This window comes from Ochotona curzoniae, unplaced genomic scaffold, assembly GCF_017591425.1.
Source record: "Ochotona curzoniae isolate NIBS_2020 unplaced genomic scaffold, NIBS_Ocur_1.0 patch281, whole genome shotgun sequence".
In the NCBI taxonomy this organism is placed as follows: Eukaryota; Metazoa; Chordata; class Mammalia; order Lagomorpha; family Ochotonidae; genus Ochotona; species Ochotona curzoniae.
Window position 1 is genome coordinate 1 of NW_024466841.1, and position 24,892 is coordinate 24,892.

General features: G+C 67.7%; 2 protein-coding genes across 4 annotated transcripts; both read left to right on the forward strand.

The window, feature by feature from the left end:
- The first annotated feature begins 198 nt into the window (after positions 1 to 198).
- LOC121166988 (mucolipin-1-like) lies at positions 199 to 2,900 on the forward strand. Its single transcript, XM_040996328.1, has 3 exons — positions 199 to 423; positions 2,169 to 2,293; positions 2,642 to 2,900. The coding sequence occupies exons 1-3, from the start codon at positions 223 to 225 to the stop codon at positions 2,676 to 2,678; spliced, it is 363 nt and encodes a 120-aa protein (XP_040852262.1). The 5' UTR covers positions 199 to 222; the 3' UTR covers positions 2,679 to 2,900.
- Positions 2,901 to 3,991: 1,091 nt separating this feature from the next.
- On the forward strand, positions 3,992 to 24,469 carry LOC121166989 (patatin-like phospholipase domain-containing protein 6). Of its 3 annotated transcripts, none has more exons than XM_040996329.1 (32): positions 3,992 to 4,269; positions 5,107 to 5,189; positions 5,368 to 5,465; positions 7,039 to 7,179; positions 7,307 to 7,466; positions 8,227 to 8,307; positions 8,412 to 8,540; positions 9,143 to 9,223; positions 9,320 to 9,482; positions 9,661 to 9,747; positions 9,916 to 10,028; positions 10,127 to 10,294; positions 10,623 to 10,700; positions 13,988 to 14,193; positions 14,401 to 14,532; positions 14,767 to 14,890; positions 15,967 to 16,080; positions 16,678 to 16,753; positions 16,834 to 16,974; positions 17,234 to 17,297; positions 17,415 to 17,583; positions 17,705 to 17,887; positions 20,075 to 20,193; positions 20,302 to 20,458; positions 20,728 to 20,844; positions 21,369 to 21,438; positions 21,730 to 21,846; positions 21,985 to 22,286; positions 22,974 to 23,090; positions 23,541 to 23,637; positions 23,746 to 23,855; positions 24,365 to 24,469. In XM_040996329.1, exons 1-32 carry the CDS (start codon positions 4,053 to 4,055, stop codon positions 24,437 to 24,439), a joined length of 4,089 nt encoding a protein of 1,362 aa, XP_040852263.1. In that variant the 5' UTR covers positions 3,992 to 4,052; the 3' UTR covers positions 24,440 to 24,469. The 3 variants fall into 3 exon arrangements, with proteins under 3 accessions (XP_040852263.1, XP_040852264.1, XP_040852265.1); XM_040996330.1 differs by having other exon boundaries at positions 10,139 to 10,294; XM_040996331.1 differs by lacking the exon at positions 21,730 to 21,846 and having other exon boundaries at positions 10,139 to 10,294.
- The last annotated feature ends 423 nt before the right edge of the window (positions 24,470 to 24,892 follow it).

Here is a 24,892-nt window from a genome sequence, read left to right on the forward strand (position 1 = left end):
ACGGGGGAGCATCCCTCGCCCCACCCGCCCCTGGTGTCTCTGCTGTGACACTGGTTGTGCCCGCCCCCCCCCCCCCAGTCCCTGGTTCTCAATCAGGTCCTCCGTCCCCTCCGACCTCCCCGTGACCCTGAGGTTGACCCTGTGGCTTTGCCCTGACCTTGGCGTTGCCGTGCCCATCCGGCCTCCTCCCCCCCCCTCCCCCCGCAGTTCCGCTCGCTGTCCATGGTGTCCGAGTGCCTCTTCTCGCTCATCAACGGGGACGACATGTTCGTGACGTTCGCGGCCATGCAGGCGCAGCAAGGCCGCAGCGGCCTCGTGTGGCTCTTCTCCCAGCTCTACCTTTACTCCTTCATCAGCCTCTTCATCTACATGGTGCTCAGCCTCTTCATCGCGCTCATCACGGGCGCCTACGACACCATCAAGGTCAGCAGGCGCCCGCGGTGTGGGCCGGGGAGACCTGGGGGGGGGGGAGGGGGGCGCGCTGCCCTGGCCCAGCGCAGGGAGGGAGGGGCGAGGCGGAGGGCACGTGGGGATGGACACTGGGCGTGAGGTGGGGGCGACACAGGGGACGGGAGGACGCCAGCGGTGAGATCAGGGGGCATGAGGGATGGACAGACGCCAGGGGTGAGATCAGGGGGGCATGAGGGATGGACAGATGCCAGCGGTGAGATCAGGGGGGCACGAGGGATGGACAGACGCCAGGGGTGAGATCAGGGGGGCATGAGGGATGGACAGATGCCAGGGGTGAGGTGGGGGCACGAGGGATGGACTGACGCCAGGGGTGAGGTGGGGACACGTGGGGACGGACTGATGCCAGGGGTGAGGGGGGGCCGTAGGATGGACTGACGCCAGGGGTGAGGTGGGGACACGTGGGGACGGACTGATGCCAGGGGTGAGGTGGGGGGCACGTAGGATGGACTGACGCCAGGGGTGAGGTGGGGGCACGTAGGGTGGACAGACACCAGGGGTGAGGTGGGGGGACGTGGGGACGGACTGACGCCAGGGGTGAGGTGGGGGGCACGTAGGATGGACAGACACCAGGGGTGAGGTGGGGGGCACGTAGGATGGACAGACACCAGGGGTGAGGTTCGGGGAGGGGACACGTTGGGACGGACACCGTCCACTGCGGCTGGGCAGGTTCCCGAGTTCAAGGTTAACAGCTGCGCCCAGGGAGGGAAGCTGGCCTCCCCAGTAGGGCTCACTTGGTGCTGCCCATGGAGCATGCTCAGCCTCTCTCTCACCGTTCTGGGCCGTGTCCCTGAGCAAGATGGGTGCATACGTGGATCTGTAATGTAACATAGATTTTTAAAGATTTATTGGCAAGGTCGAGTTACAGAAAGAGTCGGAGGGGAGCGAGATGTTCCATCAGTTGGTTCTCTCCCCACGTGACCGCAGCAGCAGCCAGGGAGGGGGTCAGGCTGAAGCCAGGATCCAGAACCTTCCTCCAGGTCTCCCACGCAGGTGCAGGGTCCCAAGGCTTTGGGCCGTCCTCCACTGCTTTCCCAGGCCACAGGCAGGGAGCTGGATGGGAAGCGGGGCTGCCGGGCGTATCTGAATTGTGACTTTGGCTGAAATCCCATTGTGAATTCGGTTCCATCTCTCTCCAATGCCTCCCAGCCCATGGCGGCCAGGGGCAAAGCCAGCTACAGGCCAGCTGTCAGATGTCGCCGTCACCGCTGACAGCTCTGGGCTGAAGGGACAGTAGCAGCTCACAAGAGCCGCCGGAATGGGGACAGGGTGGGGACAGCCCAGACAAGGGCCAGGAAGTGGAAGGGACGTGGGAAGGGCCTGCCCACGGTCACCTGCGGGTGCCTGCCTGCTGTGTTCTCGTGCGTGGGCCTCGTGCAAAGAGACACCTGCTTGATCCTCTGCCCCCCTCGCCCCCCGGAACCACCCTTGACCTTGCCGCGACACCTGTGGCCACCACAAGTGTACGGGGTCCGGCTGTGTGCTGTGGTCAGGCGCCTCTCGGGCTGTGTGCAGCCGGGCTGAGGGCACCCACCAGGGGGGCCCACAGCCCCCAAACAGCCACAAGTGTCCGTCACAGCTCGTGCTTAGGACCCCCGGGGTGGCGGGGGGTAGCAGGTGGGAGGCTGCCCCCCGGGGTGAGGAGGGGCAGGTGCCAGCCATGTTCTCCCCGCCCGCTCCCCCCCGCCTTGTCCCGCCAGCACCCAGGAGCCGGCGCTGAGAAGAGCGAGCTACAGACCTACATTGCACAGTGCCAGGACAGCCCCACGTCGGGCAAGTTCCGCCGGGGCAGTGGCTCGGCCTGCAGCCTCCTCTGCTGCTGCCGGGACAGTGGGCTGCAGGAGGGTGCAGGCTGCAGCCCTCCTCTGCTGCTGCCGGTGAGTGCAGGGTGCCCTCTGACCTGGCTGCAGGAGGGTGCAGGCTGCAGGGTGCCCTCTGACCTGGCCGCAGGGTGCTCTCTGGCCTGGCAGCAGGAGGGTGCAGGCTGCAGGGTGCCCTCTGACCTGGCTGCAGGAGGGTGCAGGGTGCCCTCTGACCTGGCTGCAGGAGGGTGCAGGCTGCAGGGTGCCCTCTGACCTGGCTGCAGGGTGCCCTCTGGCCTCGCCGCAGGAGGCTGCAGGAGGGCCGGGGTGCAAGGAGCTGACGGCTTTCCTCCCACGCCCTCGTCCCGCAGGGACCCCTCGGAGGAGCATTCGCTGCTGGTGAACTGACCACGAGACCGCGACTGCCACTGGATCTTAAGCCTGACCCCTGCCCGGGACTGCAGTGGGGGGTGTTGGGGGGGCGGGAGAGGACCCCTCCCCACCCGCCGCTTATTTATTTACAGGATTTGCTTCTAAGGATCCGCTGCCTGCCTTGCCCTGTGAGGGCCTGGGCAGGTCGGATTGGACACTGGGGGAGGGATGGGAATTAAAATAAACAGGAAAAAGAAACCGGCTTCTCCTTTCTAGCAGGCCTGGCAGCCTGGCTGCCACCGGTCCGCGCGGCCCCTTTAAGACGCCGGCCACGCTCTGCAAAGGGCACTGCAGCGGCCGACCTTCCCAGCATGGCGGGTGTGGGCGGGGCCGACCTTCCCAGCATGGCGGGGTGGGCGGGGCCTGCCTTCCTAGAGTGGAGGGGTGGGCGGGGCCGGCCTTCCCAACATGGCGGGGTGGGCGGGGCCGGCCGGCCTAGATGGCGGGTGGGCGGGGCCGCGGCCTGCCGCACCGCGAGCCACTTAAAGGGGCCGCGGGGCGGTGTCGGTGCAGGGTGGACCGCGGTGCAGGGTGGACCCCGGCGGTGGCGGCCCCTGGGTGAGTCCGGGTTCCCCCTCGAGCAGCGGCTTGCCCGGCGTCTGTCCCCTGCCCGTTCCCCGTGGCTCCCAGCGAGCCGCCCCACACCTCCAGCCCCTTGCCCCCGGCGGGTGCGCCTTGGGGAGGTTGCATGGTGGTAGACCTGCAGAGGTTCGTCCCGGGGGGACCTCGTGCGCCGGCCGGTGACCCAGGACCCCAGGGCTGTGCACCCCCGACCCTGCGTCCCTGGCGATGCCGCCCCGCGCCCCCCGGGGATGCGCAGCCCGTTATCCCAGTTATCCCCGTCCCCCGCGCGCACCGCCTGTCGGGAAGCCCCAACCTCCTGGGTCGGGCCAGCCTGCAGACCTGGGGTTCTCCCTGAGGTGTGGCAGGCGAGAAGCAGGGAGCCCCCCAGCCCCGCACGCGCACCCCAGCCCCGCACCCCCAGCCCCGCACGCGGCACCCCGCCAGCTAGCGCCCGGGGCAGGTGCAGGGCCGAGCCGGGTCCGCCATCTGCTCGCTTTCTCCCCGCTCTGCAAGGTCACTCAGGATGGCGGGGACGCCGGACCTGCCGCCCGGCCCCGGAGCGGCCCCCACGGAAGCCCCGCTGCAAACCGGGACGGTAAGGGTGCGTGCAGCGGCAGGTGCACGGGGGCGGGCCGCCGCGCGGACTACAACTCCCGGCGTGCCCAGCGCGCGCGTCGCGGCGGAACTACGCTCCCCGGCGTGCGCCGAGTGTCGGGGCAGCGCCGCCGGCCCCCCGGGTGACGGCGGGAGGACGGAAGGCCGCGTCGCCGCCGTCCCATTCTGCAGATGGGGACGCCGAGTCCCGGCGCCGACGCCGCCTCCCCGGGGCTGGAGGCGGACGGCTGGGCCGGGAGCCTGGAGGAGGGCCCCGCGGCGCGGATGTGCGGGGCGCAGCCGGTGCCGTTCGTCCCGCAGGTGCTGGGCGTCATGATCGGGGCCGCGGTGGCCGTGCTGGTCACGGCTGTGCTCATCCTGCTGCTGGTGCGGCGGCTGCGAGTGCGGAGTGAGGAGCCCGGGGTGCCTCCCGGGGGGCGGGCCGGGGTGCACTGGGTGCCCGGGACAGACTCTCACCTCCCCAACCCTCCCCCTGCGGTGCCCGGGACGGACCCCCAGCTCCCCACCGTCCCCCAACCCTCCCCCTGGGGTGCACTGGGTGCCCGGGACGGACCCCCAGCTCCCCACCGTCCCCAAACCCTCCCCCTGCGGTGCCCGGGACGGACCCCCAGCTCCCCACCGTCCCCCAACCCTCTCCCTGCGATGCCTGGGGTGCCCAGGATGGACTCCCACCTCCCCACCGTCCACCAACCCTCCCCCTGCGGTGCCCGGGGTGCACTGGGTGCCCAGGACGGACCCCCACCTCCCCACCGTCCCCAACCCTCCCCCTGTGGTGCCCGGGGTGCACTGGGTACCCGGGACGGACCCCCACCTCCCCACCGTCCCCAACCCTCCCCCTGCGGTGCCCGGGGTGCACTGGGTACCCGGGACGGACCCCCACCTCCCCACCCCTCCCCCTGCGGTGCCCAGGGTGCACTGGGTGCCCGGGACGGCCCTCCACCTGTGTTTCCAACCCTCCCCCAGAAATCCCACACACAGGGCCCCCCCCCCCCCCGCTATCAATTCCAGAAAGGGAGCCTAGGGTGGGAGACAAGCCTAAGCTGGGGTGCATTGGGGTGCCCAGGACTGACACCTCCACCTACGTCTCCAACCCTTTCCCAGAAACCCCAGCCCCCGAGGCCCCCCATTATTGGTTCTGGAAGGAGTGCCTCTCCTGGGGCCCAGGCTGAGGTGGGCTGGGGTGCCCAGGAATGACCCTTCACCTGTGTCCCCAACCCTCCCCCAGAAACCCCAGCCCCTGAGGCCCCCCGCTATCGGTTCCGGAAGCGGGACAAAGTACTCTTCTATGGCCGGAAGATTATGCGAAAGGTGAAGCCGGGCTCCCTGCCCAGGGAGGGGGCGGGGGGCGAGCTGACCACCACCCACAGTCCTGAGTTGCCCAGCATCCCCCCCCACCAGAGGGACCCCGTGCCCCTTTTCCGTCCCCCCCCCGGCCCCTCTGGCATCCCAGCAGGTTCTTGACCTCTGACCCATCTCCCCGACCTAGGTGTCCCAGTCCACTTCCTCTTTGGTGGATGTTTCTGTCTCCACCACTTCCCGGCCACGCATGAAAAAAAAACTCAAGATGCTCAACATTGCCAAGAAGTAAGCTTGGCGCCCGGGGACGTGTGTGTGTGTGTGTGTGTGTGTGTGTGTGTGTGTGTGTGTGTGTGTGTGTGTGTGTGCATGGTAAGCTTAGCCCCCCGGGGTGTGTGTGTGTGTGTGTAGGGCGTGGGGCGTGGCTTGCAGGAAGTCTGGCTTGCGGATGTGCAGGGGCGGGCTGGCACTGACCATGCCGTCCCCCCGAGGGCCGTGTGAGCCAAGTTCCTCCGCGGTAAGCTGGGAGCTGGTTATCTCTCACTGCAAGAGAGGGTTCATTCCAGGTCCCCTGCCCGCCTCCCCGAGTTCTCAGAATTGTTCTAACTGGTCCAGGGGGTGGCCGCTGGCTTCCGTCAAGCGGGTCACCTTGATTCTGTACGTTGGGTGCCGTACACACGGGGTAGGCCCCTCTGTGTCACCAGTGACTGGGCTCCCTGTTACCTGAGGGGGACGGCCCCCCATCCCCTCACCCCGGTTTCCCCAAGTTCCCCATGCTTGGCCAAGGTTCCCCCCCCATTGAAGTCCCAGGGGATGGCAAAATGGGGTGTCTTGCCTTGAAGACGCAGCCCATTGTCCTCACAGCTGTGGATACCGCCCTCCCCGTCAGGGTTCTGCAGGCTTGGGGCGGAAGGGGCTAGCCCACACACTTCCTGCTTTGCTGGATTTCTCTGTCTCACCCACTAGAGAGAGAGGGTCTCCGGCTCCCCGGGGGGGAGGCTCTCCCAGCAGCCACTCACTGAGCTTTGTAGGGGAGGTGTCTCGGTCCACACGTGACGGGGTCCGTCTGGGGATCCTCGGTGGCCGTCCCGGGGGCTGTCTCCGTGTCAGCCCAGAGGCAGGCCCGTGCTAGGGCTATCCCAGGAATGTCGCCCGTGATTGCTTGCAGAGTCCACACATATAGTGATGCTATGTGTCTGGCCTGCCTGCACCCTAGAAGCCACCGTTCTTTAGTTCTTGTTTTTTTTTTTTTTTTTTTTTAAGATTTATTTGTTCATTTGAAAGGCAGAGCTAACAGAGAGAGAGAGAGAGAGAGAGAGAGAGAGAGAGAGAGCTCTTCCATTTGCTGGTTCCCTCTCCAGATGGCTCTAACAGCCGGGGCTTGGCAAGCAGAAGCCAGGAGCCAGGAACTCGGGGTCTCTCTCGTGTCGGGGTGCAGGGGCCCAGGCACTGGGGCCACGATCCTCAGTTAGCTGAATGGGAAGTGGAGCAGCCGGGACACGAACCCACGCCTGTAGGGGATATGGTGGTTTTGCAACCCGTGACTTAAGGCACTCTATCCCAGCACCGCCCCCTTCCCGAAGCTGTTGTTCTAGAAGGCTCTAGAACATCCTCATGGCTGCAGAGTCAGCCCCAGGCCTTGCCGTGTCCCACTCTGCCGTCGGAGCCCAAGGGCGCCCACTGGAGATGTGCAGAAGGATGGATCCGGCTCTGGGAGCCATCAAAACTCGCTTGTTAAAAGCAGGTGGCAGACCTGACCTGGCCTGAGGGCCAGGGTGGGCTTGTCTTCTGTGGACCAGAGTGGGGGGAACGGGGGGGGGGCCAACAACCTCCCAACCCTCCTGCGCCCCCTCCCCGCCAGGATCTTACGCATCCAGAAGGAAATGCCCACGCTGCAACGCAAGGAGCCCCCTCCCTCGGTGCTGGAGGCCGACCTGACCGAGGGGGACCTGGCTAACTCCCACCTGCCCTCCGAGGTGCTCTACATGCTCAAGAATGTCCGGTCAGTGGCGAGGGGAGAGTGAGGGGCGAGGTGGCGGGGCGGGGGGGGGGTGGGTGGGCTGCAGGGCACAGCCGGGGATCCCACCCTGACCGCCTCCTGCCTCCCTACCTCACCACCTGCCCATCAGGGTGCTGGGCCACTTCGAGAAACCGCTCTTCCTGGAGCTGTGCCGACACATGGTGTTCCAGCGGCTGAGCCAGGGGGACTACGTCCTCCGGCCGGGCCAGCCAGATGCCAGCATCTACGTGGTGCAAGATGGGCTCCTGGAACTCTGCCTGCCTGGCCCTGTGAGTGGGGGTAGGGCTGAGGGAAAGGAGGAGGGGCCAGGGGCGTGGCCTGCACGGGAGGAGGAGTCAGGGGCGTGGCCTGCACAGGAGGGGGTCAGGGGTGTGACCTGCATAGGAGGAGGGGTCAGGGGCGTGGCCCACATAGGGGGAGGAGTCAAGGGTATGACTTGCATAGGAGGAGGAGTCAGGGATGTGGCCTGCATAGGAGGAGGGGTCAGGGGTGTGGCCTGCACGGGAGGAGGAGTCAGGGGTGTGGCCTGCACAGGAGGAGGGGTCGGGGGTGTGGCCTGCATAGGAGGAGGAGTCGGGTATGGCCTGCATAGGAGGAGGGGTCAGGGGCGTGGCCCACATGGGGGAGGAGTCAAGGGTATGACTTGCATAGGAGGAGGAGTCAGGGGCATGGCCGGCATAGGAGGAGGGGCCAGGGGTGTGGCCTGCATAGGAGGAGGATTCAGGGGGGTGTGACCTGCACAGGAGGAGGGGGACAAGGCGTGGCCTACATAGAAGGAGGAATCAGGGTGTGGCCTGCACAGGAGGAGGGGCCAGGGGCATGTCCTGCATAGGAGGAGGATTCAGGGGGTGTGACCTGCACAGGAGGAGGGGACAAGGCGTGGCCTGCATAGGAGGAGGAGTCAGGGGCATGGCCCGCACAGGAGGAGGGGTCAGGGCGTGGCCTGCATAGGTGAACCTGTCCATCAGGAGGTGGGATGGAGCCCTGGGGTGGTCGGGCCTGCACAGGTCAGTGTCCTGTGTGTCTCAGGACGGGAAAGAGTGCGTGGTGAAGGAAGTGGTCCCCGGGGACAGCGTCAACAGCCTCCTCAGTATCCTGGACGTCATCACTGTGAGTGACAGGGCCTGGGCGTGGGGTGGCAGGGGGCCGAGGGGGCGGTAGGGAGGGTGTGGGCAAGGCCTTGCTCTCTCACCTCTCCTCCTGTCCACCGCCAGGGTCACCAGCACCCGCAGCGGACTGTGTCTGCCCGGGCGGCCCGGGACTCCACGGTGCTGCGGCTGCCGGTAGAGGCCTTCTCCGCTGTCTTCACCAAGTACCCAGAGAGCCTGGTGCGGGTGGTGCAGGTCAGCACCATCCACCCGGCTGGCGGGCCCAGGAGCCGCGGTCACCCGGCCCTTATCAGCCCCGAGCAGGCACTGACAGCGCCCATTAGCCACCCGCACCCCCAGTTCTCCATATTGCGGGTCTCTCCGGGGCTCTGCTTGCTTCCCTGGACATGCCACGGGCCCTCTCTAGTACACCCTGCCCCCGTGGCAGGTGCCACCCAAGACCCTGCCCTGTCTGGCTGTGGCTGTGCCTCTCTGGTATAGGCCCCTCCCATGACCCCGCCCTCTGAGGCCCCGCCTCTGCAGCAGGCCACACCCATCTGTGACAGCCCCGCCCACAGCCCCACCCTCTGCTCGTGGCCCCACCCCTCCATGGCAAGCCCCGCCCACAGCCCCACCCTCTGCTTGTGTCCCCACCCATCATTGTCAGGCCCCGCCTGCAGCCCCACCCCTCCATGGCAAGCCCCACCTACAGTCCCACCCTCTGCTCATGGCCCCGCCCATAGTCCACCTTCTGCTCATGGCCCCGCCCCTCCATGACAGGCCCCACCCTCTCTGATCATGGCCCCGCCCTCCGTGGCAAGCCCCGCCCACAGCCCCTCCCCTCCCGCCCTGTGCAGATCATCATGGTGAGGCTGCAGCGGGTCACCTTCCTGGCGCTGCACAACTACCTGGGGCTGACCAACGAGCTCTTCAGCCACGTGAGTTCCGGGAAGGGCGGCGGAGCGCAGGAGGACGGAGGGGGCCAGGAAGGGACTCCTGGGACCTACCCCCCAGCTGCTACTCGTCCCCCCCAGGAGATCCAGCCCCTGCGCCTGTTCCCCAGCCCCGGCCTCCCGGCCCGCACCAGCCCCGTGCGGGGCTCCAAGCGAGTGGTCAGCACGTCAGGCGCTGACGAGCCCCGGGAAGCCCCTGGCCGGCCGCCTGAGCCCACTGGGGCCCCACTGCCCGGACCCACAGGTACCCGAGGCCACGCTGCCCTGCCCTCGCCTCCGTTCCCCCCCAGACAACCGGGGTCCCCTGCCCCCCACCCCAGGGACTCCCGGCCATCCCCACCCAAGCCCCTTCGCCTCCTCCCCAGTCCTAGCTCTCGACCCAGCAGCCCTGAGCGGTGGGAGTCGCCATGTGTCTCCTCCAGGAGAGCCAGCGAAGCCCCCTGCCCTGGACGCGCCCCCCTCGGCCCCTCTGCTCAGTCGCTGCGTCTCCATGCCGGTAGACATCTCAGGTCTGGGGAGGCCGGGCCGTGGCGGTGGCTGTGGGCCTTGGGATGGCGCGACCTTGGGTGGGTCCCCTCCTTGCAGGCGTCCCACGGGGTCGGGGTGTTGGGGAGGAGCTCTGGCCCTGGGGTGGGCTCCAGCGCCCTCGTGTCCTGCCTCGTCCGTCCCCTCTGCAGGCCTGCAGGGCGGCCCCCGCTCCGACTTCGACATGGCTTATGAACGTGGTCGCATCTCCCTGTCGCTCCAGGAGGAGGCCTCCGGGGGTCCCCAGGTGGCGGCTCCTGCTCGGGTGAGACCCCGGAGGAAGGGTGTGGGTTGTGGGGGTGTTAGAGCGAGAGGGTGACAGGCCCTGCTTCACACCCGCTCCACTCACCCCTCCTCCCACAGACACCCACGCAGGAGCCCCGGGAACAGCCAGCGGGGGCCTGCGAATATAGCTACTGCGAGGACGAGTCGGCCACGGGCGGCTGCCCCTTCGGGCCCTACCAGGGCCGCCAGACCAGCAGCATCTTCGAGGCAGCCAAGCGGGAACTGGCCAAGCTCATGCGGATTGAGGTGGGCTGCAGGTGGCGGGGTGGGTGGCAGGTGGCGGGGTGGCAGGTGGCGGGGTGGGTGGCAGGGGGCGGGGTGGGCTGCAGGTGGCGGGTTGGGCGGCAGGTGGCGGGGTGGGTGGCAGGTGGCGGGGTGGCAGGTGGCGGGGTGGGTGGCAGGGGGCGGGGTGGGCGGCAGGTGGCGGGGTGGGCTGCAGGTGGCGGGTTGGGCTGCAGGTGGCGGGTTGGGTGGCAGGTGGTGGCAAGGGGTGGGCAGGGTTGGAGCAGGCCTGACTGGGCTCATCTCAACCCTAGCCTACCCTCTGTCTCTCTCTCTCTCTCTCCTCCCCAAGGACCCCTCTCTCCTGAACAGCCGCGTCTTGTTACACCATGCAAAAGCTGGCACCATCATTGCCCGCCAGGGAGACCAGGTGAGGCTGACCTCTGACCCCTAAGCAGGCACCTCACACCCCTCCCCCTGCTTGGGCCCTGATGCCTCCCCAGTGTGGGACTTGCAGCTTGAAACCCTGACCCCACCCGCAGACCCGAGCTCATGACAGGTGCCGACGGGGTCCTGGGTGCTGACTCTAGCAGAAGAAGCCGGCATTGGGATCAGGCAGGGCATGACAGCTGCGGCCCCCGCCTGGGAGGCAGCTAGGGGCAGGGTGCCACTGCTTGGCAGGTGATTCTGTTGTTCCATCACAGCAGGTGGGGGTGGGTTCCAGGCGTTGTGAGTCCCGGGGGGTGGGATTGAAGGAGCTGGGTCCCAGCCGGGCCCCTGGGGAGTCCCAGACCTGCTGCTTGTAGCCAGGTCTCTCTGCCACCGTCCCCAGGGGTCTCGGGGCATTTGCACTCCGCCTCTCTCCGAAACTTTCAGCTGGTGATTGTATTGCTTTGAAACGTAGAGACACAGAGAGATCTCCCCTCTGCTGGTTCACGCCACAAAATGGCCCCAACAGGCAGGGCTGGGCCAGGCACAGCCAGGAGCCGAGAGCTCCATCCGGGTCTCCCATATGGGCGGCAGGGACCCCAGCGTGTGGGCTGCATTCCCAGGGGCATGAGCAGGGAGCAGCCAGGACTTGAACTCCTGTGTGGGCTGTCAGCATTGCAAGCGGTAGCTTAACACACAGTAGTACCACACACGGCCGGCACAGCCCGATACCTTCTCTGCTCCCCGACACCCATTGCCCACAGTGCGTGTCAGGGGGCCCCCCCGTCACGGGTTGAATGTCCGTAAGTCAGGAATCTCAAAGCCGCGTGGATCCTGGGGCACCCACAGTGATGCCCCGCCACGTGGAAAACTCCTTCCCTGACCCCACGAGGCAGCCAGGACACAGGCGTGCTACAACCACCGTGGCCCACCACCCGCAGATGGCACGCAGGAGGCGCGGAGTGGACTCTCTCAGTCCGAGACGCCCCCGTTACGTCCCCATACAACGCGCGCCCCCCCAAAACTCTGAAATTCGAAACACTTCCGGTTCCAAGAGTTCTGGATTAAAGGGGCGGAGGGGGACCCTCCACCTGCGTCCCCCACGGCAGGAGCGGGGCATCCCATGCCTTCCTAGGAACTCCGGGGGCAAGAGCAGGACCACCTTCAATTCCCCAGGACGTCCGAGCCTAGGAAAACTCACTTCCCCAGCAGATGGCCAAGGGTGCCTTCCTGTCCGTGACCCTCAGTGCCTGTCCCAGACCCCAGGTGCAAGTCCTGTGTTAGAAATTTCCGGTGTGTGTGTGTGTGCATGCGCGTGGATGCACCTGCCCAGGGGGTTCCTGCAGGACTTCAGTCAAGCATCAGAGAAGCTGAAATCACGGGGGGAGGCAGGTCTTCCCATCGCTGCGTCATTCCTTCTTTAAGATTTATTTATTTATTGGAAAGTCAGATCTACAGAGAGGAGGAGAGACAGAGAGGAAGATCTTCCGTCCGATGATTCACTCCCCAAGTGACCCCAACGGCCAGAACTGAGCTGATCTGAAGCCAGGAGCCAGGAACTTCTTTCCAGGTCTCCCACACGGGTGCAGGGTCCCAAGGCTTTGGGCCGTCCTCGACTGCTTTCCCAGGCCACAAGCAGGGAGCCGGATGGGAAGTGGAGCAGCCAGGATTAGAACCAGCGCCCCTATGGGATCCCCGACGTTCAAGGCGAGGACTTTAGCCGCTAGGCCATGCTGCCGGGCCCCATTCCTTATTTCTAAATGGACACATCAGCTGTGTAGGTGGTCACACTAGCCAAAATACCGGAGAAACATCCATTTACTGGGTGCTCTGCCTTGTCCGGTTTCCCCACCGTGCTGCCTACAGGAAAGAGGTCGGAAAAACCAGCTTACCCTCTGCCATGGTGACAGGCTCAGGGTTCTGCTGGAAATGAGTTAAGGTTAACCCAACTCTTGTTTTTATTAAAAAAAAAAAAAAAAGCTGGGCGTTGCTACAAAGGAGAGGCGCGTATGGGCCGTCGCACGCACGCCCAGCAACCTCTCTGAAGGACGCGGGGCCGCCAGCTCCAGGGGAAGGGTGGGGACAGACGTTGGCGGCTCATCCAGTGTCCCGTGGTGGGGAGGAACTGGCTGGTCACCTGGGCCAGCCAGAGAGAGAACCATGGTCAGGCAAGGGAGGTGGTTCTTATTGGGAGAGAATCGGCACGCCTCCCAGCCACCCACAGGATTTTAAGACCTTGCAGGATGTGCGTGACCTTGGCCTCGATCTTGGAACTTTTCCATCATTGCCTTGAAAAGCGGTGTGTTTTTGTGTGTGTGTGTGTTTGTTTTTTTGCTGGATCTTTTCGCGGCTCTGGGGGCCGTTGGCTGGCTGGCTGCTCTGCCCCCGGGGCTCCTGTGTGGTCCCCAGGTCGTGCATGCTGTTGTAGGGGTCCGTGGTGCCCTGTTCCTTCATGGCTGAAATGACCCATTCCAGGGACCCGCCGCTCACGGGTGTGCCGGTTGCTGCCACCTCCTGGCGACCACAATTCACGCAACCGTGGGATGTTCTGCACAAATTCCCTCTTGAATCTTGCAAGATAACTTGAAAGGCAGAACTGAGAGAGAGAGAGATCCCCCAAGCCAGGGTCTTTCCCCAAATGCCTACAATACGGATGGACTGGGGAGCCAAGGGACCAGGACTCAGCCAGACACCCCGTACGCAAAGCAGATGTTTATATGTCACAGCTTACGCGCTGTGCCAAATGCTCCCCGCTCACCTTAGCATCACCGTTGTTCGAAACAGACTTCTGAATCCGGAGAATTCGTCGGCGAATTCAAAGTCGCCTCGACTCGCAGAATTTCAGCTCTTAGTTCTATGCCTCTGGTCCGTTTCGATGCAGTGTTTAATTGAGTTGAGCTTGCGTGCTGGGTGACTGGCAGGGTTGGCCCCGCACACATGCGGGACTGAAGCTCAGCCATGCCCTGTCCGTCCATCCGGAGGAGCCTGGGTGTACCAGCCTCTTGCTGAAGACAACCCCCCCGGGAGCCTGGATCTGGGCTCAGAGTTTGGCGATCGGTTGAGCAGCGTCTGTCCTGGGTGCCAAGGGCGTGCGCACGCACACACACACACACACACACACACTCATGTGGCTGGAACGGTTGCTCTGTCCACAGGTCCTGCACCTGCCTTGCCCTTAACCAAGATCTCTATTCCTGGCCTTTAACTTTTGTTGCTTAAGCCTCTGGCCTGGCGACCCGGGGGTCTCGCCCTGACCCCCTGACGTGCCCACCCCCTTGCAACCCCCAGGATGTGAGCCTGCACTTCGTGCTCTGGGGCTGCCTGCACGTGTACCAGCGCATGATCGACAAGGCGGAGGAGGTGTGCCTGTTCGTGGCGCAGCCCGGGGAGCTGGTGGGGCAGCTGGCAGTGCTCACCGGCGAGCCCCTCATTTTCACCCTGCGCGCCCAGCGCGACTGCACCTTCCTGCGGATCTCCAAGTCCGACTTTTACGAGTAGGACGGGCCCGCACCCTGACCCTTCTCAGCCCATGGGAAGGGGTGGCGGGAGACCCAGAGTCTTATTCCTGGAGCACACCGGGAGCGCCGCCCATGTGGCTTCCCGGCTTTGTACCCTCTATCCGTGGGACCTCCCTGGGGGATGGTGGAAGGCCGTGTCCCTCCCCGCCCCAAGCCCATGCACTGCCCCTCTGCCACTCGCAGGATCATGCGCGCACAGCCCAGCGTGGTGCTGAGCGCCGCGCACACGGTGGCCGCCAGGATGTCGCCCTTCGTGCGCCAGATGGATTTCGCCATCGACTGGACGGCGGTGGAGGCAGGACGTGCCCTGTACAGGTACAGCCCGTGCCTGCTGCCCGGGTCCTGCCCAACCAAGGCCTGGACCGTGCCTGCTGCCCTGCTGCCCGGGTCCTCCCCAGGCCGAGGCCTGGACCGTGCCTGGCTGCCTGGTTGCCTGGTTGCCCAGGTCCTGCCCAACTGAGGCCTGGACTGTACCTGCTGCCCTGCTGCCCGGGTCCTGCCCAGCCGAGGCCTGGGCCGTGCCTGACCCCTCCACTGGCTACCCCACAGACAGGGCGACCGCTCCGACTGCACCTACATCGTCCTCAACGGGCGGCTGCGTAGTGTCATCCAACGTGGCAACGGCAAGAAGGAGCTGGTGGGCGAGTACGGCCGCGGGGACCTCATCGGTGTGGTGAGCTGGGCACCCTGCCCTCGCTCGGGCCCCTGGGGTGGGGGACGTGACCACCCCTGCCCTCGCTCGGCCCCCTGCCCTTGCTCAGGCCCCCGGGGTGGGGGACGTGACCACCCCTGCCCTCGCTCGGGCCCCCGGGGTGGGGGACGTGACCACCCCTGCCCTCACTCGGGCCCCTGGGGTGCGGGACGTGACCACCCCTGCCCTTGCTCGGGCCCCTGGGGTGGGGGACGTGACCACCCCTGCCCTCGCTCGGCCCCCTGCCCTTGCTCAGGCCCCCGGGGTGGGGGACGTGACCACCCCTGCCCTCGCTCGGGCCCCTGGGGTGCGGGACGTGACCACCCCTGCCCTTGCTCGGGCCCCCGGGGTGGGGGACGTGACCACTCCTGCCCTTGCTCGGGCCCCTGGGGTGGGGGACGTGACCACTCCTGCCCTTGCTCGGGCCCCTGGGGTGGGGGACGTGACCACCCCTGCCCTCGCTCGGGCCCCCTGGTGTGGGGTGGGGGTTGGAGTGTGCCCCTGCCCCAGGCTCCGGAGCAGCCGCCAGCCTTGACCTCCCCCCAGGCTGTCCCTCCCCCCCGGCAGTGCCCCCCACCTCGCCCTGCAGTCCCCCCAGGCTCTCCACCCGTGCAGTGCCCCCCACCCCACCCCACAGCCCCCGCTGTCCCCACACGTGTGCCCCCCACCCCACCCCACAGTCCCCCGCTGTCCCGACACGCGTGCCCCCCACCCCGCCCCAGTCCCCCGCTGTCCCGACACGCGTGCCCCCACCCTGCCATGCAGTGCCCCCCACCCCACCCCCCAGTCCCCCCACCCCGCCCCCCAGTCCCCCGCTGTCCCGACACGCGTGCCCCCCACCCCGCCCCAGTCCCCCGCTGTCCCGACACGCGTGCCCCCCACCCTGCCATGCAGTGCCCCCCACCCCACCCCACAGTCCCCCCACCCCGCCCCCCAGTCCCCCGCTGTCCCGACACGCGTGCCCCCCACCCCGCCCCCCAGTCCCCCGCTGTCCCGACACGCGTGCCCCCCACCCCGCCCCCCAGTCCCCCGCTGTCCCGACACGCGTGCCCCCGCAGGTGGAGGCGCTGACCCGGCAGCCACGAGCCACCACGGTGCACGCCGTGCGGGACACGGAGCTGGCCAAGCTCCCCGAGGGCACCTTGGGCCACATCAAACGCCGCTACCCGCAGGTGGGCTGCCGGGGGCGGGGCTGCAGGGAGGGCGGGGCTCGGGAGAGGGGTGGGGCTTTATGGGGCGGGGCCTTAAGATGGAGGCTTCATGGGGCGGACCCACTGCCTGGGGGCGGGCCTCGGGGGGTGGGGAGGAGCTTCACGGGGGGGGGGTGTCTCATGCATGGGGAGGAGCTTTGCGTGGGAGGAGCCACTTCAGAGGGCGGGGCCTCCTGTGGGAGGAGCTTTGAGGGGCGGGGCCCTGTCAGGGGGCGGGGCTCTTGGAGGTGGGAACAGGGACCTGGACAGTGGGGCCTGCAGCATTGCCCTGTGGCTCACGGCACCCCTTTTGCTCCTCCCCCTGCTGCTCCTCCCCCTGCTGCTCCTCCCCCTGCTGCTCCTCCCCCTGCTCCTCCCCCTCCTCTTCCTCCTTCCCCCCCCCTTCCCCCTCCCCCTCCTCCCCCTCCTCCTCCCTTCCTCCTCTCCCTCCTCTTCCCCTCCCCCTCCCCCTCCTCTCCCTCCTCCTCTCCCTCCTCCTCTCCCTCCTCTTCCCCCTTCCCCTCCCCTTCCTCTCCCCCTCCCTTCCTCCTTCCCCTCCTCTTCCTCCTCTGACTCCAGGTTGTGACTCGCCTCATCCACCTGCTGAGCCAGAAGATTCTGGGCAATCTGCAGCAGCTGCAAGGCCCCTTCCCAGGTGACAGGCGGCGGGCCCAAGGCACTCTGGGGGATGTAGTCCAGCCCCACAGCCCGGCTTACGCCCTTGGGTCTCTGCAGGCTCGGGGCTGGGAGTGCCCCCACACTCGGAGCTCACCAACCCGGCCAGCAACCTGGCCACCGTGGCGGTGCTGCCCGTGTGCGCCGAGGTGCCCATGGTGGCCTTTACCCTGGAGCTGCAGCACGCCCTGCAGGCCATCGGTCAGTGGCGGGGGCAGAGGATGTGGGCGGCGCTTCGGTTGGGGTGGGCTGGGGTGGGGCACCCATCAGTGGGGGACAAGCGGTGGTGGGTGTGGCGCTGCGGGTGAGGCTTCAGTTGGGGTTGGGATGGGGCGTCAGAGCGGGCTGGGCAGGGCCTCCGTCAGTGTGGAGAGCAGACTGCTGGGGGGGGCTGTGTGTTCATCGCAGCCAGCACCCCCCTACTGGCCCGCTAACCCTGAGCCCGGCTGGTCTATCCCAGGCCCCACACTGCTGCTCAACAGTGACATCATCCGGGCGCGGCTGGGGGCCTCGGCCCTGGACAGGTGAGTGGGGGATCGTGGCGCCCCCGGGAGAGGCCTCTCGGGTCTGGGCGGGCAGCCTGAGGCAGTGCTGTCTCTGGCAGCGATCAGATGCCACCCGCCTTCTCCCCTCTCCCCCAGCATCCAGGAGTTCCGGCTGTCGGGCTGGCTGGCACAGCAGGAGGACGCCCACCGCATCGTGCTGTACCAGACGGACGCGTCGCTGACGCCCTGGACTGTGAGGTGCCTGCGCCAGGCCGACTGTATCCTCATCGTGGGCCTGGGGGACCAGGAGCCCACACTGGGCCAGGTCTGGAGGCTGGACGTGCACAGGGACCCCCACCGCACCCCCGCAATGTGGGAGCTGGTGACCAGGGAGGCGGGTGGGCAGGAGGGCGGCTGCCGATGCCCACCCGGTGCCCGTGTCGCAGCTGGAGCAGATGCTGGAGAACACGGCCGTGCGTGCCCTCAAGCAACTGGTGCTGCTCCACCGGGAGGAGGGCCCGGGCCCCACGCGCACGGTGGAGTGGCTCAACATGCGAAGCTGGTGCTCTGGCCACCTGCACCTGCGCTGCCCACGCCGCCTCTTCTCACGCCGCAGCCCGGCCAAGCTGGTAAGGCGGGGGCCTGCAGGGGGAGCACCCAGCTTGAGGGGCAGGGCCTGCAAGGGGAACACCCAGCTCGAGGGGCAGGGCCTGCACAGGGACCACCCAGCTCGAGGGACAGGGCCTGCAAGGGGACCACCCAGCTCGAGGGACAGGGCCTGCAGGGGGACCACCCAGCTCGAGGGGGCAGGGCCTGCAGGGGGACCACCCAGCTCGAGGGACAGGGCCTGCAGGGGGAGCACCCAGCTCGAGGGGCAGGGCCTGCAGGGGGACCACCCAGCTCGAGGGACAGGGCCTGCAAGGGGAACATCCAGCTCAAGGAGGCAGGGCCTGCAGGGGGACCACCCAGCTCGAGGGGCAGGGCCTGCAGGGGGAGCACCCAGCTCGAGGGACAGGGCCTGCAGGGGGACCGCCCAGCTCGAGGGGCAGGGCCTGCAGGGGAACCATCCAGCTCGAGGGGCAGGGCCTGCAGGGTACTACCCAGCTCAAGGGGCAGGGCCTGCAGGGGGAACACCAGCTAGGGTGGCAGGGCCTGCAGGGGGACCACCCAGCTCGAGGGGCAGGGCCTGCAGGGGGACCACCCAGCTCGAGGGGCAGGGCCTGCAGGGGGAGCACCCAGCTCGAGGGACAGGGCCTGCAGGGGGACCACCCAGCTCGAGGGACAGGGCCTGCAGGGGGAACACCCAGCTCGAGGGACAGGGCCTGCAAGGGGAACATCCAGCTCAAGGAGGCAGGGCCTGCAGGGGGACCACCCAGCTCGAGGGGCAGGGCCTGCAGGGTACTACCCAGCTCAAGGGGCAGGGCCTGCAGGGGGAACACCAGCTAGGGTGGCAGGGCCTGCAGGGGGACCACCCAGCTCGAGGGGCAGGGCCTGCAGGGGGACCACCCAGCTCGAGGGGCAGGGCCTGCAGGGGGAGCACCCAGCTCGAGGGACAGGGCCTGCAGGGGGACCGCCCAGCTCGAGGGGCAGGGCCTGCAGGGGAACCATCCAGCTCGAGGGGCAGGGCCTGCAGGGTACTACCCAGCTCAAGGGGCAGGGCCTGCAGGGGGACCACCCAGCTTGAGGGACAGGGCCTGCAGGGGGAGCACCCAGCTCGAGGGGCAGGGCCTGCAGGGGGACCACCCAGCTCGAGGGACAGGGCCTGCAAGGGGAACATCCAGCTCAAGGAGGCAGGGCCTGCAGGGGGACCACCCAGCTCGAGGGGCAGGGCCTGCAGGGGGAGCACCCAGCTCGAGGGACAGGGCCTGCAGGGGGACCACCCAGCTCGAGGGACAGGGCCTGCAGGGGAACCATCCAGCTCGAGGGGCAGGGCCTGCAGGGTACTACCCAGCTCAAGGGGCAGGGCCTGCAGGGGGAACACCAGCTAGGGTGGCAGGGCCTGCAGGGGGACCACCCAGCTCGAGGGGCAGGGCCTGCAGGGGGACCACCCAGCTCGAGGGGCAGGGCCTGCAGGGGGAGCACCCAGCTCGAGGGACAGGGCCTGCAGGGGGACCACCCAGCTCGAGGGACAGGGCCTGCAGGGGGAACACCCAGCTCGAGGGACAGGGCCTGCAAGGGGAACATCCAGCTCAAGGAGGCAGGGCCTGCAGGGGGACCACCCAGCTCGAGGGGCAGGGCCTGCAGGGTACTACCCAGCTCAAGGGGCAGGGCCTGCAGGGGGAACACCAGCTAGGGTGGCAGGGCCTGCAGGGGGACCACCCAGCTCGAGGGACAGGGCCTGCAAGGGGAACATCCAGCTCAAGGAGGCAGGGCCTGCAGGGGGACCACCCAGCTCGAGGGGCAGGGCCTGCAGGGTACTACCCAGCTCAAGGGGCAGGGCCTGCAGGGGGAACACCAGCTAGGGTGGCAGGGCCTGCAGGGGGACCACCCAGCTCGAGGGGCAGGGCCTGCAGGGGGACCACCCAGCTCGAGGGGCAGGGCCTGCAGGGGGAGCACCCAGCTCGAGGGACAGGGCCTGCAGGGGGACCGCCCAGCTCGAGGGGCAGGGCCTGCAGGAGGAACACCAGCTAGGGTGGCAGGGCCTGCAGGGGGACCACCCAGTTAGAGGGGCAGAGTCTACAGGGGAAGCTTGGAGGGGACCTCCCTGTGGGTGTGGCTTGGGATGCCGGGGGCGGAGCCTTCCTGCCCAGGCCGTGATGGGCAGTGACGGGCGGAGAGCTCCGACCCCATCACGGCTCCCTCTCGCCGACCCCCAGCACGAGCTCTACGCCAAGGTGTTCTCCCGGCACGCCGACCGGCACAGCGACTTCTCCCGCTTGGCACGCGTACTCACCGGAAACACCATCGCCCTGGTGCTGGGCGGGGGCGGGGCCAGGTGAGGAGCGAAGCAGGTACCTGGGGGGGGTGGCGGGCTGGCCCTGTGATGCCCTGGCTGTGAGGGATACTGAATGTCCTCCCCTCGCCTCCCCACACCCTGCCCCAGGGGCTGCTCCCATATCGGGGTGCTGAAGGCGCTGGAGGAGGCGGGGGTCCCCGTGGACCTGGTGGGCGGCACGTCCATCGGCTCCTTCATTGGGGCCCTGTACGCCGAGGAGCGCAGCGCCAGCCGGACCAAGCAGAGGGCACGTGAGTGGGCCAAGGTGTGTGTCAGAGCCCGGGAGAGGGGCTTCTGCTCCCCTGGGGATGTACCTGTAACTGACCCTGATGGGGGGCGGGGGAGAGGGGGTGCCCTGTTCTGCCCCTCTCTCTGGCCTCCTGCCCGTGACCGTGGTCCCCAGACGTGAGCGAGCACCTGGTTAGTGGCCCTGGCTGACCACGTGAAGGCCCCTAATTGCCCCAGCTCAGCCTCCACTCTCCCATTGGTGACCCCGATAACCACAGGTGAGTTCCCCCCACCCACCATCCCTAGGGCATGACATCCGTGTTGGAACCCGTGCTGGACCTAACCTACCCGGTCACCTCCATGTTCACGGGCTCGGCTTTCAACCGCAGCATCCACCGCGTCTTCCAGGACAAGCAGATTGAGGCAGGTGCACCCCCTGCCCCAGGAGTCCCCTCCCCCAGGAGCCCTCTCCCGCAGGAACCCCCTTTCCCAGGAGCCCCCTCCCCCAGGAACCCCCTCCCCGAAGACCCTCCTCTCCCAGGAGCCCCCTCTCCCAGGAGCCCCCTCCCACAGGAACCCCCTCTCCCAGGAGCCCCCTCCCCCAGGAATCTCCTCCCCCAGGAGTCCCCTCCCCCAAGAGCCCCTTCCCCAAGGAGTGCAGCCCTGTCCCCAAGGAGCCCCCTCCCCCAGGAGCCCCCTCTCCCAGGAGTCCCCTCCCCCAAGAGCCCCTTCCCCAAGGAGTGCAGCCCTGTCCCCAAGGAGCCTCCTCCCCCAGGAACCCCCTCCCCCAGGAACCCCGTCCTCCAAGAGCCTCCTCCCCCAAGACCCCCCTCCCCCAGGAGCCCCCTCCCCCAGGAGCCCCTTCCTCCAGGAACCCCCTCCCTAGGAGCCCCCTCCCCCAGGAGCGCGGCCCCTGTCCCTGGCTGACCCTGTCTCTGTCCCGGCAGGACCTGTGGCTGCCCTACTTCAACGTGACCACGGACATCACGGCCTCGGCTATGCGTGTCCACAAGGATGGTAGGTGCCCCCTGCCCCGCGCCCAGCCTCCCTGTATCCCAGGTTTGATAAAGGACCACTGAGCACCTGGGACGTGGGGAACACGCGTGCCTGTCCACTCGGGCCTCCTGCCGACCACTAGCTGTCACCCACTTGTATCCCAGACGGTGCTCAGGTGAGGGGGCCGGAGGGCCCCTAGAGCACCTCACCACTGCCTCCTGCCCTCCCCTGCTGGTGGATGAGGTGGTCATGTGGAGCTGTCCGATCAGCGGCTCTGAGGGCTCCTGTGTGCATCTGTGTCCCGCCGGGCAGGCTCCCTGTGGCGCTACGTGCGTGCCAGCATGACGCTCTCTGGCTACCTGCCCCCGCTGTGCGACCCCAAGGATGGCCACCTGCTCATGGACGGCGGTTACATCAACAACCTGCCAGGCAAGTGGCCTCACGCACGCACGGAGACGCAGGCGCTCACTGCATGTCATCTGGGCCACGACCATCCGCCTTGGCGGTGTCTGTGGGGGCCCTGAGTTGGCCGTCCCTGCCCGCTGACCTGCCCGCACCCCCCCACAGCGGACATCGCTCGGAGCATGGGGGCCAAAACGGTCATCGCCATCGACGTGGGCAGCCAGGACGAGACGGACCTGAGCACCTACGGGGACAGCCTGTCGGGCTGGTGGCTGCTGTGGAAGCGGCTGAACCCCTGGGCGGACAAGGTCAAGGTGCCGGACATGGCGGAGATCCAGTCCCGCCTGGCCTACGTGTCGTGTGTGCGGCAGCTGGAGGTGGTCAAGTCCAGCTGCTACTGCGAGTACCTGCGCCCTCCCATTGACTGCTTCAAGACCATGGACTTTGGCAAGTTCGACCAGATCTACGTGAGCATCCGGCAGGCACCATTGGGGATGTGCAGCAGGGCCGTGGTGGCCGGGGCTGGGGACGGCCGGGGCTGGGGCTGGGGCTGGGGACGGCCGGGGCTGGGGCTGGGGCTGTGGATGGCCAGAGCCAGGGCTGGGGTTGGGGACGGCCGGAGCCAGGGCTGGGGACGGCCGGAGCTGGGACTGGGGCTGGCGACAGCCGGAGCCGGGACTGGGGCTGGCGACAGCCGGAGCCGGGACTGGGGCTGGGGACGGCCGGAGCTGGGGCTGGGGACTGCCGGGGCTGGGGCTGGAGCCGGCTGGAGCCGGGGCTGGGTGCGGGCATGCCTGCCACAGGCCTGTCTCGGAAGGTAGAGGCGTGGTGGCCACACACCTGCCTGCTGACCCTGTAACGGGAGGCAGAGCACAGCACGCATGCCTCCCCCCAGCTCCCCAAAGGCAATGGGTGCGGACACCCCAAGTTCCAGGCTGCCTGCCACAGCGTGCCGTGATGGACCAGTGGTGCCTGGAGGGGAGAGGGGAGCTGTGGGAGGTGGGGTCTCACTCCGAGATGTCTACCGGGGGTGCAGACCCCTGCAGTCTGAGCACTTGACAGGGCTGGAGATGGGGGGGCGGATGGGGAGGATGGATGGGACCCAGCAGCAGGTGCCACCCCAAACCCTCGATGGCGCTGGGCTCCCCCCACAGGACGTGGGCTACCAGTACGGCAAGGCCGTGTTCGGGGGCTGGACGCGGGGTGACGTCATTGAAAAAATGCTGACGGACCGGCGTTCCACGGACCTGAATGAGAGCCGCCGCGCTGACGTAAGCCAGCGGTACCCTCCCTGTCCCCACCCCTCCTGGGTTCTGCTGAGCCCTACAACCCGCCCCTTGGTGAGCCCTGAGCCCTCAGATCTCCACCCCAGCCCAGTCACCCCCTGGGTGAGCCTTGAGCCCTCAGATCTCCACCCCAGCCCACAGTCACCCCCCAGGTGAGCCCTAAACCCTTCAGATCTCCACCCGACTCTTCAGTGACCCCCTGGGTGAGCCCTGAGCCCTCAGATCTCCACCTGAGCCCCACAGTCACCTCCCAGGTGAGCCCTAAACCCTTCAGATCTCCACCCGACTCTTCAGTGACCCCCTGGGTGAGCCCTGAGCCCTCAGATCTCCACCCCAGCCCACAGTCACCCCCTGGGTGAGCCCTAAACCCTTCAGATCTCCACCTGAGCCCCACAGTCACCCCAATACCCTGCGGGGTACCCCCAACCCCGCCAGGGACTGGCGTTCCCCAGCTCCGGCTTCACGGACTTGGCCGAGATCGTGTCACGGATCGAGCCCCCCACAAGCTACGTGTCTGACGGCTGTGCCGATGGTAAGGTCCCAGATGCGGGAAGGTTATGGGGGAGCACGGGGCGAGGTCGGGGGGGGGGGGCCCAGCGACGGGCACGCCCCCTCACCCCACCCACACCCCTGCCTGCAGGGGAGGAGTCGGACTGCCTGACCGAGTACGAGGAAGATGCTGGCCCGGACTGCTCACGGGACGAAGGGGGCTCCCCAGAGGGCGCGAGCCCCAGCACGACCTCGGAGGTGGTGAGCAGGCCCCGGGGGGAGCCGGAGGTGGTGAGCAGGGCCAGGGGGGAGCCGGAGGTGGTGAGCAGGGCCGGGGGGAACCGGAGGTGGTGAGCAGGGCCCGGGGGAGCCGGAGGTGGTGAGCAGGGCCGCGGGGGGAGCCGGAGGTGGTGAGCAGGGCCAGGGGGAACCGGAGGTGGTGAGCAGGGCCGGGGGGAGCCGGAGGTGGTGAGCAGGGCCGCGGGGGGAGCTGGAGGTGGTGAGCAGGCCCCGGGGGAGCCGGAGGTGGTGAGCAGGCCCCGGGGAGCCGGTAGGGGCTGCATGTCTGTGCCAGGCCAGGTTCGGTTGGGCAGCAAGTGCAGCGAGATGACCCGCCCGCTGCCTGCCAGGCTGGGCCGAGGCGTCGGTCCGCGTGCTGTGTGTCCCCTGTGTGTGTGTGTACGGAGGGAAGGAGACAGGTGCCCTCGCTGGGCACCCACGTCCCACGCACCTCGCGTGACCCTGGCACCGTCGCCATGTCCCCTCCACAGGAAGAGGACAAGCCGATGCTCAGGCACCGGCGTTTTGCGCCCCAGGAGCCCCCCGGCTGGGCCACAGACACCTGAGGCCCCCCCACGGCCGCTGCTCCTGGCCCAGCCGTGAGGGGCAGCACGCCCCCCGCCCCAGCTGCTGCTGCTGCTGCTGTGTCCGCGGCCCCTCCCCCGGGGTCTGCGCAGGGACTGACCTGCCCCCGTCGGAGGGTGCAAATGCACTGATGACTTTGACCTCCAGACACCCCTCACCCCCCCACACACACACACAATAAACTTGGACCTGTGGGACACAGCGTTGGGTGTCATGTTGGCTTGGGGGAAACGCGCTTGCCCCCACTGATTGGGCATCGCCTGTCCATCCCCGGCTGCTTCCCTGTGCAGCCACAAGGGTCTCCCACCTCCACACCTCCCTTGGGTCAGGGACCCTCCACTGGCCCTGCTGCGTGCATCCCTACCTGCTGGGGTTCGGTTGACCTGACTCAGAACGCCCCTGGCCCCACTATGCCCCGACCTCTGGCCCTTGGG

Coding starts and splice junctions, on each gene's coding strand:
- LOC121166988 (XM_040996328.1), top strand. CDS start 223: ATGGTGTCCGAGTGCCTCTTCTCGCTCATCAACGGGGACGACATGTTC. Junction 424..2,168: donor GCGCCTACGACACCATCAAG/GTCAGCAGGCGC, acceptor TTGTCCCGCCAG/CACCCAGGAGCCGGCGCTGA. Junction 2,294..2,641: donor AGCCTCCTCTGCTGCTGCCG/GGACAGTGGGCT, acceptor CTCGTCCCGCAG/GGACCCCTCGGAGGAGCATT.
- LOC121166989 (XM_040996329.1), top strand. CDS start 4,053: ATGGGGACGCCGAGTCCCGGCGCCGACGCCGCCTCCCCGGGGCTGGAG. Junction 5,466..7,038: donor ATGCTCAACATTGCCAAGAA/GTAAGCTTGGCG, acceptor CCTCCCCGCCAG/GATCTTACGCATCCAGAAGG. Junction 21,847..21,984: donor TTACATCAACAACCTGCCAG/GCAAGTGGCCTC, acceptor ACCCCCCCACAG/CGGACATCGCTCGGAGCATG.